The following is a 21,395-nucleotide window of genomic DNA, read 5'->3' as shown; positions in this document are numbered from 1 at the left end:
TTCCAAAATTCCTACTGAAAATGTTTTCATTAAAAAGGAATGAGGACATTCAATGGAATTTGTTGAGAATTATAATGATGTAGAAATCTCTGTGACAGCATGGAAAGACAATAAAACTGTAATAATGGCCTTAACATTTGTTGGTGAAAAGCCACTTGGAAAAGTATTGAGACATGACAAGAAAACTAAAGATTGTGTAGAAATTATTAGGCCTCATGCCATTGAAGAATATAACAAACATATGGGAAGTGTTGACTTACTCGTAGTATAATAGCTCGACACAAAATATTAATGAGAAGCAAGAAATGGTATATGAGAATTTTTCTTTCATTTGTTAGATCTAGTTATCGTAAATGCATAGTTACTATACCAGAATGTGGAAACTGATAAGAAATCTGGGGAAAAAAAAAAAAAATCTAATGAATTTACAAAAATTCAAATCTCAAGTTGCATCATGCTTATGCAAAATGGGCTACGATCGAAATGCTAAAAGAGGAAGACCTAGTAATGCTTCAATAGAACAAATGTCTCAGACTAAAAGATGCAAAGGGACTGCCCAATCCGTTCCATGTAAGGACATTCTTAGAGATGTTATAAATCATTGGCTAATATGATAAGAAAAGAATACGGTGCAAGTTTCCAAACTGCAAGAGCTACACTCAAACTGAGTGTGAATAGTGTAAATAGGGGACTTTTTACAACAAAGTCAATAACTGCTTTAAAAATTTTCATTGTATGTAAGGCTAAAGCAATTTATAACAATGAATAATAAAATCCTCATATAAGAAAAAGTTTTGTAATTTTACAGCACTACTGTGCAATGTTGCACTTCTGCAACAAACAAAAAAAGACTGAAATTCAATTTAAAACTGCTTAATTTTTAAAAAATATTTTTCCCTTTTATTATTACTTAAGAAGTAGCTGATATAATTTTTTCATAGAAATTTAGAAAATTGGGAAGTTAAGGGATATAAAATGATCAATCATAAGAAGTACGTATGCAATTTATAGCCAATACTAAAATACATGCTTTTGGAAGTTAAATGATAAGTTATTAATTTTTTTTTCTTTTAGGATCAAGTGAAGGCAAATGCTGTGGTGGCTTATATTGATGCTCCCTTAGGACATTCTGAAATATTTGTACGGTGCCATACTTCAGAAGAAGCTTTAGCTATTATCAATGAGCATAAACTGCAACATTTAGGAACTGCAGAATTATTGAAAGGTATGTGTATGTCATATTTACATGAACTTTTCTTATAACTGTATTTGGCAATTAATATTATTTTTAACTGTATTAGGTACATTGACACATTGAGCCTGGCGCCGAATTTGCTGTCCTTTCCGTTCAGCCTTTTGGCTGCTGCCGGTCAAACGAAAATTCCAGTGCCGGTCACTAGGGACTGGCACTGGAAAGGTTCCCTAAAATTCTCTGCCAGTCACCAGGTACCGACGCCGGTGACACAGAAAGTTCGCTGCTGGTCCTCTAAATAAATGTGTTAATATTATTTTGATAGCCTATCTGTATGATATACTCTACTTAAAATACTATATTTCACGTTGGCCAAATATTGATTAGTCCCACTGGGGCCGAATGCTTAAGATCACTGAATACTAGTAATTCAGCCTTTTGAACCCAAACAACAGGCTGGTTGCATGATTGTTTTTCATGAATGTCCCATGTGCAATGTGAATACAAGCCAGTTCTCTTATAAAGTCTTTCACATAGCTTTTCCTGTATTTATGGAGATAGCCTTTATGTGCTCTGCTATATCCAGATAACCCTATCCAACTGAGATATAGAATAACCACCAAAATTTAATGTTAGATAAGCAAGTAAGATAAACAGAATACTTATCCAGTGGTTCATAAACTTTCAATGTTACTTTTAATGTATGCTTATTCAAGTGTATACAGAAATTAAGCAACAAATAGGGGGAAATGATCATAATGAGCATATTTGGGGAAGAAAATATGTGGTTCAAAAAAGAAATTTTGAACCACCAGTACCTTTTAACCCTGTGAGCGGCACAGGATTTTAGATCCATCATGAAGACTGATATTTAAACAGCATTTATTAATTGAGTTTGTATAATTACTTATTTTAGTCTGTAGTTTCACAAACTTGCATTCATTAAAATGAGATTTACTTTATTAAAGAAAGTAAGAAATCAATATACCTTAAATTATAAGCTTATACAGTACAAAGTCCAAAATCTGGACTCGTTGGGACTTCAGCAAATATAGATTTGGGATTTTTCCAGATATTAGATCATCAATTTAAATCTGGTAAGATGTAAATTATACAATTAAAAATATGAAATCGTAATTTATGAAATAACAATTATGATCTAAAGGGTATCAAAATTTACAAAATAAAAGTTAATATTAATTTATTTTATTAAACATTTCATTTAATGTAAGTTGTTTAAGTTGCTTCCACAAAAAATTCAAAAAAATCCTTTTTCTTTTTTCTTATGTCATGTACATTTTGACTTTCCAATGCCATACTATTCGCATAATTTTGAGACGGATATGCCTTTATCCATTTTTTGCAGCAATTCCACTTTTTTGTTTAATGGACATTGAAACATGGTTTCGCTTTGTAGATCCTTTGGCAGCTCCAGAATTGAAGACTCTTTTCAACATAATCGAATGTTCAATCTTAGTTTTTATAAAATTGCCGTCATAATAACAGTTTGAAAAAAAAAGTAATAAGCTGGATCAAATTAGAAGATTAGGGAGTAGCGTAGTCTGTTACATTAACTGAAATGCCTTAGAATCAGTAAAGATAATTTTAGCATGGCTTAATAGCATCCATTATACATTATTGGCTGTGTATCACAAGATTGGCGATGAAAGCCAAGTTGATTTGCTAAATTTTGTCTTGCTCCTATTGCGTACTGGATTAAGCTGAATTGTATTATTTTAATTATTTACTATACTTACGTTTATTTCTTACACATGCTTAAAACTAATCTGAATCCTGAATAAATAAACTCCCACATGTACTTAAGGATTTATCTAGGGCCAGCGCTAGATACCGCTTGGTGCAGTCTCTACAGGTCCTAAATTCTGCTACAAAGCGCCTTCCTAAGTTCTAAGTTTTCACAGCGCCTAAACTTTGGATCCCATTGCTTTCCCTAAATCATAAAAAACTTTTCATCCCTAAATTTTGCTGCTCGTTGTTTCCCCAAATTCCAAAATTTTGTCTTCCCTAAATTCTGCCGTCCGGAGCCGACATATTCTGCTGTCGCTTCTGGGTTTATTGTGAATAACATATCGGTTATTCTTAATTAAAATAGCACTAAATGTAATCTTTTGGCCTATGAGTTTCATTAACAAAATCTATTTTTAGCATATGAAAAGAAATTTTTGTTGAATTTTTCCTCGTCTATATTTCTTAGAGGATTTAAAAATCTATAATCATCGGCAAGTGTAATGTTAGCATAAAAGGTCCTATACTCTTGTTATTCAATTACTAATATAAAAAAAGTTTAGACATCACTGCATGAGTTATTACTGAAGCTGTCATGTATTGATAAACATGAGGTGATGAAATAAAATGTAATAAATAATGACTTGCCAGGTCAGCGTTAGGGATATAAAATAGGTGAATGTGTCGGATTGAGATGTATGCCATGCAGATACTCGGCTATGCAGCCAAATTATTAATCTCACAAACTTATGCTTACATCATTGTTTTTCCATAATGAGGTATTTTATTTAGTGCCTAAGTGAAATTAAGAATCGGAATTTTTAAGTGAAAATCTCCACATGTTTTATTATGGAAGGAAAAGTCAAATGCACATGCATAAAGCAATCAAAAAATAAGTTTGTGGCTTTGAGGTCCGGATTTTAGATAATTCTAGATAATGGACGTCCGGATTTCAGACTTTATACTGTATATGCCAAGTAGCAAAACTTTTGATGTCTAGATGAAGCCGGTCATAACACTCAGAGGGTTAATAAGGAAAAGTACTTTGAATAAAAATAGCTTTTTTTTTTCCTTGCAAGAGGTGTATCTTTGCATTATTGACTTCAGAAGGAAAATCAGAATAACAAAATTTAGAAAAGTAGCTGATAGTTTCATCTGCATGATATGATGGGAGGTAAAATGGTGCTTTAGACAATCAAGGTGCTTCAGTGACAACCAGAAGTAGCGTTAGCCCTCAGTGTCAATCATTCTGTCCTCAGTCAGTTTCTTAGTGAAGTAACTGTGTTACAAAGACCAGTAAATAGGCATCTGTTAGTCACCTTGGACTACAAGAATGAGTTTTGTAGACATACAAACTTTATTAACATACTAAAACATGAAATGTTATTAAACAGAAAAATGCCTGCAGCACAGTATGACTATGAAAACTACACTTCGTTTTATTTTCATACCAAAAAAATAAACATAAAAATATGAATATTGTTGCCATTCACACAAAATTTAATAGTAAAACAAAAGATGGTTCCAGTAACAATATTATCACTTATTAATGATAAAATGGAATTAAATACTGAAAAAATAAATAAGGCTAAAAAAAGAAATTCAAATAATAATACATATCCAAACAACATCTAAGGATCACAACCATTCAGAATGGCCACTTTTGTATTTGCAGGTACATCACTATACATTAATTTGCTTCTGACCTTGAAACATTGATGAAAACTTTATCTCTGCAGACTGTTTACAGATGGTCCACATGTGTATGCAGAGTGATCTGTGGTTTGTATCCCACTGATACCTTTGAACATAGGATCCTGCTTAAACTGGTCTCATCACTTCATCTAGACTTCAGAAGAATGTGATGCTCTGCTCATTACAGCTGAAGCATACTTTGGTCTACAAACTGATTCCTAACACTTATGGGTCTAGAGAATGCATGGAACTCACTATCACACTAATAACATTTGTAAAATGCACACTTATAAAGGCATTGTTTTCATAGCTTCAGTAGAAATTGCTGTTTGTAGCTGCAATGGTTTCTGTATCTTTCCTTTCAGTATAAATGTCATATCCGTGCTCAATATAGCTATCCATTTTCCTTCAGAAATAGGTCTTGATTCTATTTTTAGTGATGGTAGTGGACGAGTTCACAGGATCCACACTGTTAGACAGTATTTAAAACTGAAAACTTTGCTTCGTCAAAATGGTTGCTGAGATCAAATGACTTAAATTCCATTCAGCATGAATTGAACATGTTTGGAAGATATTTAATTTTCTCCCTGATTCTTTCTAGAATATTTATGAGCTAGGAATATAGAGCAAATTCATGTTGCTTTTAATAATAGTGTTAAAGGAAATGTTATAAAAGCATGTGTTCTAATGCTGTGAGTCATTAGGTGTTATTTCAGTATTCTCACAACTCTAACATTAAATATAATTTTAAATTAGTCAACTATCTATTTTAAGGACAAATCAGAGATAGTTTTAAATGAAATTATAGTTGTCCTTACAAATAAAAATGGCAGATGTGTTTGCATTTGAAATGGAGTTAAATATTGTTTTGTGGGCATTATCATGCAATTAAGTAACATAAGCTAGTTTTGGAATTATGGGAAACAGTTCTAATTCATCAAAATATACATTTTATCATAACAAAGTTTGTTTTTTAAAAATATTAATGTATAGAAAATTTAAATGACTGTTAAATGCCTAAGGGGCACTTAAAATACTATTGTGTTGAAAGTCTTCTTGAGAAATCGCTGGCAGAAGTTGAGGTATAAGAGATCCCTGAATTCAAACTTTGGGTGATTTCCTTGCAGGATCTCCATTTAAGGCTGTGCAGAGTCAAACCTGTCAATGGCTCTCCATCTCATTTCGTCATTTAAATGCGTGTGAAAACTCATTTGAGCTAAAATCAATAAGCTTGGTGTTTCTTCTTAAAAAAAAAAAAAAAAAAATATATATATATATATATATATAATATGTATATATAGAGGAGTCACATATTCAAATACTGCTCACTTTTGCATTTCTTAAAAAAGGTAACCCTTAAACAATTACTAGATGCTTACCCAAATTATATGTGACATCAAGTTTTAAAATATTGAATTATTTCAAAAATTGTCTAACTTCAGTTTTGGACACCAGTATATTGTCGTTTTAGCCGTCTGGTAGATTTGAATCTTGAAAGACTTTCAAGTTTGGCAGTTTTTGATCTAGATAAGATTTGTAATCATTTCTAGTTATGTTAGCCAAATAAAAAACTTTTTTTTTTGTTGTTGTTTTAAAGCATCTTGGAAAATGATAGTTATGTTTTCCATTTGTGTATTTTCTTTCATTTTATATATTCAATATGCAGTAACAATAAATATCTTCCTAAATCAAAAGCACTAAAAATTTCTTTTTTTAACAGCCAAATATGGTGATCACTCGTAATGATCTTTCACAGATGATTATTTTTAAAAGGGACCAGTAATTTTGAGAATACTGTTAATTCTGTTTAATTGGGGTTAACTGGTTAATTAGAGCAGCTGATTTGTTGGATAGAGACCAAACTAATATACTGATGCTAAGCTTAATTGAGATAGCAGGAATTTAGCAATTTTTTATAATTTTTTCTAAAACCTGTCAATATTATTCATTGATATTTGGCAACACTAATGTCATGGAAATCAGGTAGATAATACTGCCATGCATTGGGCAATTATGTGTCTGCTTAAGAGTGTATTGTTATTATATATTGTGCTTAATGATAGTCATTTACAGTGTTGATTTTATTTAACATTTTTTTAATCTTTTCAAGGATTCCAAGAATTGATTTTACACTTTCCATTAAAATTGTTTTGCTAGATAAAATTAAAAGCCATCACTTGAATATGTGATGGAAAGTCTCCAGAAGTCAAAGAAATATTAGATCAGTGGTTTTCTATAGTCATCTCCAAGGCTTAAATATCAATGGCCTAGTGTTGAAAATGAAATTAGAGGGAATTTCTTAAAGGCTGGGTCATAATGAATTTAAAGCAACTGATGATTGGTTGTCTCAATGGGAAACGAGACACAGTATTAAATTTTAATTAATTTTACTGAAAAAAAGCTAAGATTTTGATGCTTTGGAGGATTTATAGAGTTTGTCTTTCTTTGGGAGCATAAACTAGATCCAAATCCTTAACAGACATAAAATGAATTATAGTTGTGTCTGAAATTAACTACAAAGTCTTGGATAAAAATAACATTTTTATTAAAACAGAAATATAAATGCACTTCTTGTGCTTGATAAGATTAATCACCACTTGCGGCAATATAACTTAAAAAATTAAAAATCAAATTCCAATTTAAACCTTAACCTAGTAGTCAAAGACTTCCTAATTTAATTAAAATCTTTATTGGCTCGGAACTTCTCACTGGGGTAACAATTTAAATGCCAACAGTTCTAATGCAAAGCTGAATAATTACAAGTTTATCAGAGCTGGCAAAACTAAGCGCTGTGGCCTCGAGAGGCAGAAACAGCTCTGTCTTACAATTCAAAAACCTCAGTTTAAATAATATCTAACTCATTTACATTTCTGGTGATGAAACGGAAAGGAAATATTTTAGTAAAGGTTGAAATTATAAATAACAGGTTAATGCAAAATAGTAACTACACAGGTTAAGAATAGAAATTTTACACTTTTATTATTTTAGTAATAATTTACTTTACTAATTATTTTAGTAACTGAACCTGTAATTTACTATCTTTAGTAGCTGTAAATTTAGAGACTATTGGCAGCATGACTAAAACAAGAATATGCAACTATGTTAAGAGTAAACCATTTCTGAAGTTTTCCTCTAAGGATATTTACTTATAAAAGTTAACTATTTTGCTATGCAATTGTTGTAATGTTTTATTTTATTTTTAGTTTGAATAATCAAGTGTCAGGTTTCTAAATTCTGTCATCATTATTGTGTGTGTGTGTAGGAAATATTTCTTTTTTTAAATATTACTTTTGTTATACATCATCAAATTTGGCTGCTTTAACATTCAGATATTTTAAAGCTAGTTTGGCTATGAAAACTTTGATTTGATGATTTTTAAAATTCGGAGAATGCTTATCTGAAAAAATATCTGTCTCAAATTCTAATTTTGAGAAATAGCTGTAGCAAACTAAATACAGAAAAATGCTTTATCATGCAGAGATTTATTTGATACATAAATATGTAATTCTGTTCTCTTAAAAATGTTATATAGTTTTTGCTACTAAGAGTGCAACTATTAAATGTGAGCATAGAAGAGAAATATTAGGAAAAAATACTCATGCATTATTACCCTGGCAGGTAACATTCTATTATTTTAGCACATCTGGAGAAATACATATTGTGATATGTGAAGGAACACCATCTTGCATACATACAATGTCATTAACAAGATTTCACTGCTTCAGTTCTGGAATGGCATAATTCTGTTACATTGTTGTGTACCAAGTGCTTGTGTTGGAGTACTTTTTCATATTTGGGAAATGACCTCTGAAAAAGTACAGATTGAGAATGAATGTGCTGCCAATGCCACACCACACAATAATTTTAGCTTCGTGTCCTGGTGCCACATCATGAGGATTTTCGTCAGCTCAGTGAACACCCAGTCTTTGTTGTCTTGGAGTTTCCCAGTTAAGCAGAAATACATCTTATCCATCTGTAATATCTACAGTGGCCACCTGCCTCTTCATCATATCTGATGATGAAAAAATTCCCAAAATCGCCAGTCTGTTGCTCATTTGAATATTGCCAAATGTAGATGTGCAGGAATCAATATGGAAACATCTGCAGAACAGAGCACAGAAGTTTGGTTTTCAGTACATCCAAACTGTGGACAACACTTCTTGAGTGTGCAAGGGACCTGCATTAATCGTATTATGCACTCTCGCAACAAGTTCGACAGGAACACACAGTCATCTGGATCATGGTTTATCACATGTGTCAGATTTCTTCGGATCTGTTTACTAAATCATGTCAATGCATTATCTAGATTATTTAACCCTAATAAAAGAAGCAATAAATAGAGATGCACATTTGTTGAAATCCATGTAAAATAATTATTAGCAGAGTTGCCACATTACATGGAAAACCGAAAAAATTCAGGGAATTCGAAAATTGATCAAAAAAGTATGGGAATTTATATAATTTTCTCAAAATTTGGAACAGTCAGGGAATTTCATACTGTGATCCCCCCAAAAGCGATTTTCCCTGAATGTCAGAAGCAATCACTTTCTTGGCGAATCATGTATCGCGTGAGCATCATTTGAACAGCTGGCATGGAACCAGTTTTCGCAGTGCCAACCAGCTTCAGGGAATTTACATACACAGTACAAAGTCTGTAATCCGGACGTCCATTATCCGGAATGTTCTATAATCCGAACCTCAAAGCCACAAACTTACGCATGCGCATCTAATGCGCGCACCAGTAAAGCATTTACCCATGCGCACTTTCGACAGTGAAGAAGTGACAGAGAGGTTATTGAAAATGAAAAAATTTCTATTGACAAGTTATTTGGTATTCTCGACATAGCAATTACAGGACTTGAACAGTGGATCTTTGTAACTGAACAAGAAATTATGTTTGTTTATAGAATTAAAGAGAAAGTATTATCTTTAATTAAAGTAAAGAGAGAGAGCACATAAAACGAAGCAACTTAAATGTGTTTCAACTTACATTGAAAGAAATGTTTAATAAAGTAAACAAATAAATATTAAGCTTTTTTTTTTTTTTTTTGTAAATTTTGATACCCTTTACATCATAATTGCTCTTTATTCCATAAATTACGGTTTAATATTTTTAATTGTATAATTTCTGCATGCCATCTTACCAAATTTAAATTGATGATCTATAATCTGGAAAAAACCCTAATCCGGAATCGCGGAAGTGCCAATGAGTCCGGACTTTCTACTGTATCAGTAAAAATCTGGAAAAGTAGGGGTATGTCATACGGCAGTCCCCCAAAAATTGAGTTTTGCACCAACGTTAGAAGCGATCACTTTGTTGGTGAATTATGTATTGTGTGAGCATCATTCGGGCAGCTGGTGTGGAGCCAATTTTCACAGTTAAATTCAGATTGTCTTTTAGAAAGGCAAAGAAAGTTTCCAACAACTTTGTTTTTCAGTAACCTCGAGAATCAAGAGACTCGTATGCACATGTGTAGTGCATGTTGAACTAATGAAAATACCTTCCCATTCTCGTATTAAACAAAATCAATTTAATCCTAGTATACAGTACTATGGAGGAATCAAATGCGTATGCGTAAGTAAAGCACACACACAAAAAAAAAAAGTTCGTGGTGGCTTTGAGGTGCTGAATTTAGATCATTACAGATATTGGATGTCCGGATCTCGGACTTTGTACTGTATGTAATTGGCAAATTTTTGTGTTTTCAAGTGGTACCATAATTAATTTACCTCTCAGCGCAGCCAACAGGCACTATGCAGTTAGACTGGAATTTACTTAAAACACACCCGCAAAAGTGAGGGAATTTCATTCTCCTGTGTGAGTGGCAATCCTGCATTAAGTTATAAATCTGTTTTCCCATTTGTGCTAAGTAATTAAACTTGTTTCAATTTGGGGATAAGAGTAAATATTAGTTTTTCCCGAGTTTAATCTGTGTTACCTAAATAACGGTTTAACCATGTGTAATACGAGTTTACAGTTTTTAACAAGGACAAGTTTACACTTTCCTGAGTGACTTGAATAATCTACTGCTTTTGCTATCCTCGTAATCAGCAAGTGGAAGGGGAAACATTGTTTAGTCCTATCAGGGTGAACTCACTTATGCTTATACAGTCAAAAGTCTTTAATCCGGACTCGTCGGGACTTCGGCGATTCCGGATTATAGATCATCAGTTTAAATCTGGTAAGATGGCATGCAGAAATTATAAAATTAAAAATATGAAATAAAGAGCAATTATGATCTAAAGGGTATCAAAATTTACAAAAAAAAAAAAAAAGCTTAATATTTATTTATTTACTTTATTAAACATTTCTTTCAATGCGCGCATGCGTAAAACATACATCACACACTGTCGAAATTAGAAAATTGCAACTAGAAAATTATTTGATGTGAATTCATGATATTTATAATGACGAGGAATTTGATTTAGATCATATCAAAGCCGGAGTACATCGTGATGAAATACTGCATTTAGTAAGGAATTATAAGCTGAATAAAATAAAAACATCTGCCCTGAAGATAAGGATAGTGCGGACAGATCAATTTCCAGTTCATTGCGCGCCACAACGTTTCCCTTCTCCCGCAGAGCAGTGTAAAATCTTCCCTGGATCCTAAATGATTGCTTAAAAAGGAGTACTTTATGTGCAAGTACATAATCCAAAATCAATGGTATTCATTAAATCTAATACATGCACAATATTTAATGAATACTAAACATATAAATGATACTGAACCTTGAATTAAATTTTGCCATATCTCTATGAAGGAAGGTTGTAGCATAAGTAAAAAACAATAAAGAAACTAAAGGTGCAAAACGTTATTATTTGAAAGGAAAATCCTACAGAAACAATATCACATAGAAGTTGTTTTTCTGGGTTTTTTTCTTTTCTCTTAACACCACTCACCACTAGAATTGCTAAGCCTTTGTCCCATTAAAAATTTGTCTGCTGTAAGTTTTTTCTATATTTTAAAATATTCCTAAAGCAAGACATATTGTCATTTCATATGTTCATGCTATAGCTTACTACTTCTTTTATTAGAGTAATAATGCTCTATAACAATGGTTCTCAAACTTTTTTATCCCATACATCATTGCTAGAAGATCATCTCCCACCCTCCTTTCCCAAACTAAAAAAAAATACATACATTTAGATTATTTTTTAATGTCTGTTATAAATTAAATAAAAAGTATGAAATGTTGATAAATACCACAACATGAATAAAACATTTTTTTTTATATTCATAAACTAAAAATTAAATACTTAAACATTAAATAAAAGGCTAACTGCATTCCTTCCGCTTAAGCTATGAAATTCTCCCCAGGGGGAATTCTTCCCTGCATTATGCATTTATATGTGAATTTCATATGAGTAAAAACACCTTTCCTTTCATCTTCTCATGAAGACATTTCTTCCACTGCACTAACTGCATGTTATCATTTGTTGCTGTACTCATTCATATCTCAAGATGCTGTTTGTCGATCAAGACATTTTTCATCTGGAAAATTTGTAAATTGTTCGGGGTCAAAGCCATTTATGAACGAAGGTTCCATATTTCACAGTACTTTAGCCAAACGGATTATTCTGTAACACTTTAGAAGATCACAAGAACAGTGCACTTAAAATGCCATCTTGATTATTAATCCGTATTTTAAAGCTTTTGGCCTTGTTAAAAAATATATATAAACAAAATAAACTGTGATGTGAACGTTCTTAGAATCACTGGAGCAATTTTAAGCTGCTCTGCGGGGGGGGGGGGGGACGCTGTGGCGCGCAATGAACTGGAAATTGATCTGTCAGCACTATCCTTATCTTCAGGGCAGATGTTTTTATTTTATTCAGCTTATAATTCCTTACTAAATGCAGTATTTCATCACGATGAAAGTCTAAATGGATCATTTACACTATTACTTGCAGGTTAATAAATTAATAATTGGACTTTTTTTCTTTAAAATTTGTTTCCTATTTTATATCAAGTAATTTGATAATTTTAGAGATGCCATATTTTTAAAACATATTTGAATTCATAAAAAAATCATCAAAAAAAAAAAAAAAAAAAAAGACCTTAACCAAAAATCTTTTGCCTGATTCTGTAGATAATGTAATATTGTACAGTTTTCTTTGTTATATGATATATTTTAAACAGTGTGTTCAAATTAGGACTTTTATACTAAAAAAATTTAACTTATGTGCTCAAAATATAACTGTATGGAACTCGTACAAAAATTCCAGTCAATAGAGTAGCCATTAATGCTTCAGTAAAATAGTTCTATATCTTTATATATGAAATTCACAGATAAATGTATAATTTATATTATCATAGAGCCAGTTACTTGTTTAATAGAAAGTGCTATAAATATTAATTCAAAACTGAATGATTTTTGTTTTGCAGTTGCTTCTAAAAGTTATTTGATTTTTTTTTTTTTTTTTAATTTTGTTTAATAGCAGACACTGAAAAGTGATGTAAGCAAATATATTCTTGAATATCTCTACAAATTTTTTATACAGGATGTTTAAAAAGGTCATTACCAAACTTAACATGATGGTCTGTCATACCATAACAAACAAGATTTACATAGGAAATTTTGTCTGAAAATGCTCTACTACAGGGCAGTTTTCGCAAGCTTATGGGAGAGTGGGAAGTGTGATCATTTTAGGCAAGAACATTGCAGAAGAAGGATGAAATGATTTACTAACTCAGAATTGGCTGATATGCATTACATGTATGGTGTCGCTAATGAAAATGAACGAGCCATGGTGCAGATGCACCTTTAGTGCTTCCCAAAGAGATTTCAGTCAAATTGTGCTTTGTTTGGACAACTGCATTGCAGAGGGCAGGAACTTTCCAAGTAAGTAGCTACATCAGTCAAGAATGCACTACATGCACACCTGTTGTAGAGGAAGCTGTGCTACAAAAAACCGCAAGCGAATCTCCAAGTGACTGAATGTATTTTGTGTGTACATTGTTCCATTATGCGCATACTGCATGAGGACACGCTACACCTCTACCACGTTCAAATATTACAAGCATCGTGCAGTGATGATTATCCCCAACATGTTGCATTTGCACAAATGGGTCGCACAGCTGGATTTTCCGTCGTGGATTTTATTTTCCGATGTACCCTTTTTTATGTGAGACAGTGTCTGAACCTGCACAACATGCATGTGTGGACACTGAAAACCCAAGGTGTACACGTGCCCATGGAAGTCAACAACATTGCACCATCATTTGGGCTCATTTTAATTTGCCCTTACCTACTACCTCAAGCCCTCGACGGGTAAAACCTGTCGTACTTTTTTAGAGTATTGCTGGATCTGATGGTTAATGCTCCAGCTACACACTGAAACATCTGCTGCTAAAGCACTGTGCAGGAGTATCTCAGTAGGACATATCCTGATCACTGGGTTGGCTAAGATGGACCAGTCGCATGGCTATTACAATCCCTCCATCTAACACCCCTAGATTTCTACCTATGGGGATAGATGAGGTCCATGGTGTACAAGACAACCGTAACATCGAACATGGATCTCGTCACTAGGATCGAGGAAGCGGCAGCAAGTGTCTGCGACACACCTGCTCATTTTTAATGGAAACTCGGTGATGTGGTGAATGGAAGGAATTTTGTACATCTGTGATTTAACCGTGTTCTTTAATAAATGCCATATTTACACCTCTTTTGACATCCTTTCTTTCTTCCCCTGTATGCATGCAAACATTGCTCCGTAGTGGTTGCTGTTTGCATTTTCATACACAAGTTCCTACCTGAAATTTCTTTGCCATGGTATGAGACCAGCATGTTAAGTTTACAAATGACCTTTTGAGACACTCTGCATAAGTAAATGAAATGTTTTATATTAACTTGTGAAAGCATTATGAATGCTTTATTGGAATTTTTTCTCTATGAAGAACAAACCCACAAAATAAACCTTACATTTCATTATATTTAGAACTTTTTTACCCACATTATTGGTCAACAGTTTTTGTGAAACTGAGCAACTTCATAAATTGGAAGTACGTGTCTTGGATCAATATTCAAGAGAGTGAAGTCTGTAATCATCTTAGCTATCAAATAAATTAATTGATAGTAGTCTTTCAAGATGGAGGCTTAATTAAACTACAGATAATAATTCTTGTTATAGCATTTAATTTTTTTTCTTAAACTTTTCTTTCTTTTCTTTTTAATTTTAGACACAGAAGAAGCTGAATATTGGAAGAAGATTGAGAGTGATAGGAATACAAAGTTTAGCACTCCAGTAACACATAAAAAAAGAGGAAGAGATAAGGTTAGCTAAATTATATTTTAGTAAATTAGAATTAATTTTTTGTTTATTTTTAAAATGATTATTCAAGATGATACAGAAACAGATGTTCTTATGGTGTGACTGTTGGATCGCATTTTATGCTAATTTTGGCTGCCTATTTGATTCGGCAATGCAACCTCATGCATAAATTGTTTTAATTTCCCTTTTTACATTTGAACCTTTTCTTTTAGTGCTTGTTGCTTATCTTTTGAGCACAAATGTATAATCATATTGAATTTTCCATGCTACCTTTTTCATATAGACACAGCAAAAACTACTGAATATTTGGTTGGCTGAGAAACAAAAATCCTGCTAACAGTTATATATATTTATTTAGAGACGAGTTCAAAAAGGCTTTTGAGACAATATGCAAGGTTTCAAAATTTTGAAATACTACAGTGCAAGATGGCTTTTTTTTTTTTAGAGTCTTATAAGAATTTTAGAACATTGTGTCACTCCAATTAATTTTTCAATTGCTCATTCAGGTAATAATGAGAAAGAAGGAAAGAAATTTTAAAACATTAAAAAATATTACAAGCATATACCACAAAATTGTATGTATGTATTATATTTAAGATTATTTTGCCTTCATTTATAACAGTAAATATTAAATTTGTAACAAGCTCATTATATACATAAATTGACAACAGAACTTACTGGAATTTTTAATGAATTCATTTATGAAATTCATAAAACCATCAGTAACTTCTAAAGAAGATGCAGAAGTAAATAATTCCATTTGCAATAATAAACAAAAAGAAAAAAAAAAATTAGTGAGGGATGCAAAAATTTAAAAAATGCCCAGTTAAATAAAAGTGAAATTAATTTTTAATTTAGGATAGGCTTTTTTTAATACTTGCATGGTGATATATAACAGATAACTTTCCTCTAAATGATTCTTTTTTTTTAAAAAACATGCTGAAGTTACTGAATTAACTTAAAAACTTTCATTTTGTGACAAATACTTTTTCATCCCTTATATCTAAAATATCTTGGTGAAATAGAAATTGATTCACTATATTGAATTTAGATGAACTAGATAATTTAAAAAGATGCTTTTGATTTGCATACTGATATATATACCATGGGGAGGAACTGAAGAATTAATATATATGAATGGGTGCATTAAATAAAGTCTTGCTTGTTGTGAAAGAATTTTTAATAGTAACAAAAAGAGTCATTGCATTTTAATCAAATTTAGGTATGAAAATTCTTGAAGCAGTTGTTATTGAAAAATTATGCACACAGGCAGATGAAAAATTGCTATAGAAAAAGATTCTGATTCAAAATTTAAGCTTGCTGTGCAAGCTACTCATAAATGTTTATACATATTTTTGCAATGGTTATATGCGCATTCTTTGTCACCATTTAGATTATTATTCCTGATGGATTCTAATTTTCCATTCATATGACTGATTCAAAACAGTCACTTCAAAATAGATTTAGTGATATCTTTGCTCAAGTAATAATAATAAAAAAAAAAATTTAATTGAATACACATATAATTTAAAAGAAGTATAAATTGGTTTTATATATATGGATTTAAAGTTAAATCTAGACTAATCATTTGAAAAAGATGTCTGTTATGTGCACATTTTTAAAGTTGTAAAATTGTCATTTATTTATTGACAAGTTGTATTGTAGGTTGGAGTCTAAGTGCTATGTTTAATTTTAAAACAAAACATTAACATAAAAAAGCTTTTAGTAATTGAATTAAATGAATGTAATAAGAAATTTACATAAAAATTTTATCAGTTTTTCACTTTTGTTGTTAATTACTAGCAAAAATTTTAAATTATAAAAGTTTGTCTCATTCATTAAGAATCACTATTCAGTTTCTTTTTATTAAGGATTATTACAGCTTTTTTTCTCTCATGGTTCAAATCTCTCTCTATATTTTATTAGTTTTGTAGAATAAAGTGTATTTTTTATACAATACTGAATGACATTTTGATAGGTTTGATAGGGTATTTATTTTTTCAATGCGTTACTGGCCTAACATTCATCTTCTGCATTTCATGTTAATTTCCATGCTATTTTCTGCCAAGTAAATTTTAGTCTGCTTTTTCTCATTGGTCTTATGTCAATATTATTCTTGGATTTTTCTGTGCTTAAAAACGCAATCACATTGTTAGATTGACATGAATTTTCAACAATAGCACATCCAGCCTAATGTCATCTTACTTTGTAAATACTTAAGATATTTTATCAATTTTTAAAATGTAAAGTTTGTTGAAATTATATTGTAATAAAGAAATAAGCATGAAAATGATGCAAAATCATATAACATTTTTTTTTTCCCTTTCAGATTATAGCAAAAGCAACAAAATTAGCAGAACAGAAAAATAAACACATTTATTTTGATGAATGATTTCACAATGATTTTTATTACATACTTTTGTACATATAATTACAAAATAAAGATTTTCCTAAAGTCAATCAAATTTCGTTCTCTTGTTTTGATTGAAATTTCCACCATCATAACTACGCTTTTCACCTCTACCTTGACCACCAAATCCTCCACCTCCTCCTCGACCACCAAACCCTCCACCTCCTCGGCCACCAAATCCTCCACCTCCTCCTCGACTACCAAACCCTCCACCTCCTCCTCGACCACCAAATCCTCCTCCTCGACTACCCCCTCTTCCACCAAATCCTCCACCTCCTCCTCGGCCACCACGTCCAAATCCACCTCTTCCACCTAAAAAAAAAAAAAAAAAAATGCAAATCATTAAATTTAAATCATTCTGTATTAGTAACATATAGAAAATTAAATTATATGTTTAATCGTAATTGTTTTACATAATCGTTGTTTATAAGCATTATTTTCTAAAGAAATATCCAATAACTTTTTATTGATACTTTGACATACATAACTTGAAATTCTGAATATAATTAATTCTGTCAAATATTTGATTATGCAATGAAACATGATATTCCTGAAAGCAAAAATATATTCTGTACATAGAGAATTTTTAATAGACTAAATATTAAAATACATTTAAAATAAGGAAATATTAAAATAAATATGTAACAAATAATATAAAAACGTTATTTTTAAACGTAATGTTTTTATAAACACTCTCAAGCAATCTGGAAAACAGTTTAGCTGTTCAGCATTTTATTCAAGTAAAATAAATTCCAATATACAAAATAAAAGCTTTTTACATGATACTATTTATAAATCAATGTTTAAACTTCTACACTAATATCCCTGAATACAAGTTAAACAAACCTTTGATAATTACTCTAAGATCCACAACATATCTAAAATCGGTTATCATTCTTGAACAAAACACCTGAATGCAATTAATATATTTCAATTCTAGAACATAAGTATAATGGATAACTAATTAGAATTCAGTAAATTCTGAAAAATGTTTTGTTTTCAAATTAAGTTTTATTAACAAGTTTATTCTTGAATTTAAGATCATTTAAAAATATTTTTCTTGATCATGCATTCTTGCTAAGGTGGCCTAAAAATGAATATTACAATTTCATACTCAGCACACCTGCATATTTTTAAGACAGTGCCCTGCTGGCTTGGTCTTGGACACAGATTCAAATTTCTGAGAAGCCATGGATAGGACTTACTGTTTATGAGGGTATGCCTCTGTGGTACATGTGAGCAGCATTCTTGGTGATGGCTAAATGACTGATGAGTTCAACCATTAGGAAAAAATATTAGTTACATTTGTCTTCAGTATGAATGTATTAAATTTTCAAATTTTTAATATAGCTGTACTGCATTGCAGTGATCCCCAAGTTTATAACATAACTTAAAAATAAATAAATAAAAATTAGCAGTACATGAGTTATTTTAATTGTGCACTTATCTGTCTGTAAATATGTAGAAATAACTGTTTAGAGCCTAAATTTTTCAAAAATTCAAATTTATTCTGTACAAATATGTTGAGTTGTTGTCCAGACGGTATAGTGGCTAGAGGAACCGAAGGGCCTGAGTTTGAATCCCAGAGAAGATATGGATGGTTGGAAATGTATAGCATCGGTGCGGCTCAGCGGCACTCTAAATGTGCGGTGAGCTGAAAATCCTCTCGTCTCGATTGGTGGAAAATATAAGTCCAATCTCTGTTCGTAGTAGACTCTGACAACCATTGTTCCATGTAATATATAGCCAAGACAAAACATGTAAAGTTGACAGAGTGATAGTTTTGGCAACTAGTTTTTATTGCCAAATTTGATGACTACCGCTGTTTAGAACTTTTGTTGATTCTCTATCAGTGTATTAATTTTAGAAGATTGAAATGAAAAATTGCTGTCAATAACAAAATTTCAAGATGGAACTAAAGAGATTGCTTCTGAAACTACATATAATATACTGAAGCAAATTATACCCAAAGAATGAATTTTGATCAAACTGCTGGAAGGTTGGCAAATATCTACAACAGCTGTTAACTAATGAAGCAGAAACAAGTTTCTACTAACTAGTTCATGAAAGTAGCAGTAACTGGTAGAAATTAATAAAATAACTAAAACATTTTTATAGTATGATAAGCAACATAGAAAAATGTATTTTTTAATTAAATAAGTTCAATACATTTATTCAAAGATCATATAACGGCAGATTTACCACACCAAATTTTGCTTTAGCTTCTCACAGAGTAATTTATAGCAGCTTCACTGCTATTTCAAAACCGAAAGAATTTCTTAATTTATTGTGAATAAATAAAAACCTAGAAGATATTCTTTGAAATCCAGAAGTTCCTGTATGCACTGTCTTCATTTGTGTTACCATTAAATTAGATCACTATGTAGAAGTTGAAGATGTAAAAATATGTGTTAGAAAAGCTGATTTTGCATGAAAACCATAATTTAAGTCACAAAATCCAAGTTTTTAATAAAGTTTCTTTTCAGTCATTTGATAATTTTGTTTTAAATGAATCATATTAGCTCACACATGATACTGACAGATAATTTGAATGAAAGTACTTTTAATTCATTTTAAAAAATGTCCATAAGATTATTATCTGGCATTAACTGTCAAACTAATATCACTAACATAATAGAAGAGTTAATTTATAGATCACACTTAGCATAATAATAACAGTTTTATAGCTACAAGCAATCATGAAAGAAATGTTTTACAATACTTCTTTAATTATCGTATAAGTTATGACATGTATCTCTTCTTCCTCAATATCATCTTCAAAATGTTTAAGTATTTGGAAGTAATATAGACAATTTTTTTATGAATCACTTCTGACTATCGCTGCCTTTAATGTATCTGTATAATTTTTTAAGCCAAGCATCTTACTATGTGATGATTATTTATTACACTTGTTTCATAACTGATTATGCAGCATATGTTCACAAGTTTTAAGCACCAAGCAGCTTTCTTCAGGAACCTTCTTCTTCCTTTATCTTATTCTATTCCCATGATTTGTTAAAAGAGCTTTTACTTTTTTTTCTTCTTCTGCTACTGCTGTCTTGGCTATTTGTGGGTAGTTTCTTACAATCTTTCCCTGTATTTATAGAATTAAACGGAATATGTATACTCGGTTACCATTATGAATAGCATTATTATCAAAGTCATTATGCATGATACTCTATCTTGAATCTGGGTGTTTTTCAATCTTGGACATCAATTAATCGTATACTTTTTTTTTTATCTTGTGTTATATTCTTTAATCATTCAGCATAGTATTAGCCATTTGGTATTTATTGATTAGGCACATTATCTAGTAACTTGTTGCCTTTTAGGAAATGTGTAACCTGTGTCACTAGTCATACAGGTAAAAGATAAAAGCTCACTGAGAATGAAATTTCTCAGTTGTAAGAGAACTTTCTGATAATAGCAGAAGAATATAATAGTAATAGAAGTATCCTAATACCTTGCTACTGAACCACATCAAAGATCTTTTTGTAGATTGGAATTGATTTAACGACAAAGTCTATCATACTGGTCTGATGCATTGAAAGTCTGCCTTCTTTTTCCCCCTTCTTCTTCATGTTTTACTTTCTTTGCATATGCAGCTGAATTATTTGGTAAATGATTAGGTACTTCCATTAATTGCTATGTCAGAAAGTAAGCCTTGCTGCTTATTTTTACTTCTGATATTATACTGCACTTTTTCTAATGCTCTCTTTCTCTGAAAAGTTTATTACTAATAACATTTTTGCAGCTAACACATGCTGCTATAACTGTTTTTCTGCATATAAAAACCTTTATGATTAGAAAAAACAATTTACATTCAAACTTCCTTTTCTGACAAAACTGATTCTTTAACATAAAACTATTTCTGAAATATATGAGACATGCTGTGACTGGCTTCAGTCACTCAGCTTGCCCATTTGGTGCATTTAGAAATGCCAATTTGAAAATTATTCTTATTTTTAGAACACTTTTTTAGTTATTACTTTTGTTTCTTTGCTGAGTAAGCAAAGAACACAAAGATTATCTGTCTAAAGGGAGGTACACAATATAATTATTACTGCTATAGA

The 21,395-nt window shown here is 31.2% G+C and overlaps 2 protein-coding genes across 5 annotated transcripts in view; one reads left to right on the top strand and one right to left on the bottom strand.

The window, feature by feature from the left end:
• LOC118184248 (la-related protein 7-like) overlaps window positions 1-17,377 on the top strand; it is a 132,276-nt gene extending 114,899 nt beyond the window's left edge. For 2 of the 3 annotated variants that reach the window (XM_085820329.1, XM_085820328.1), the window contains exons 11-13: window positions 1,075-1,225; window positions 14,821-14,915; window positions 17,242-17,377. In XM_085820329.1, the coding sequence (XP_085676455.1) occupies window positions 1,075-1,225; window positions 14,821-14,915; window positions 17,242-17,304 (309 nt within the window). In that variant the 3' untranslated portion in view covers window positions 17,305-17,377. Of the gene's footprint in view, window positions 1-1,074; window positions 1,226-14,820; window positions 14,916-17,241 lie in introns of those variants that run through there. The other variant, XM_085820330.1, reaches the window with a different exon arrangement.
• LOC118184258 (uncharacterized) overlaps window positions 17,274-21,395 on the bottom strand; it is a 30,564-nt gene continuing 26,442 nt past the window's right edge. The window contains exons 6-7 of one of the 2 annotated variants that reach the window (XM_085820332.1): window positions 17,596-17,634; window positions 17,274-17,508 (exon numbers count right to left, since the gene is read on the bottom strand). In XM_085820332.1, coding sequence (XP_085676458.1) covers window positions 17,369-17,508; window positions 17,596-17,634 — 179 coding nt within the window. In that variant the 3' untranslated portion in view covers window positions 17,274-17,368. Of the gene's footprint in view, window positions 17,635-21,395 lie in introns of both variants that reach the window. The other variant, XM_085820331.1, reaches the window with a different exon arrangement.

The sequence above is a fragment of the Stegodyphus dumicola genome, chromosome 7, assembly GCF_044657685.1.
Source record: "Stegodyphus dumicola isolate Sdum_Otavi_A_Nest chromosome 7, ASM4465768v1".
NCBI classification, from domain to species: domain Eukaryota; kingdom Metazoa; phylum Arthropoda; class Arachnida; order Araneae; family Eresidae; genus Stegodyphus; species Stegodyphus dumicola.
This window is presented reverse-complemented; position numbering and strand designations above follow the sequence as displayed.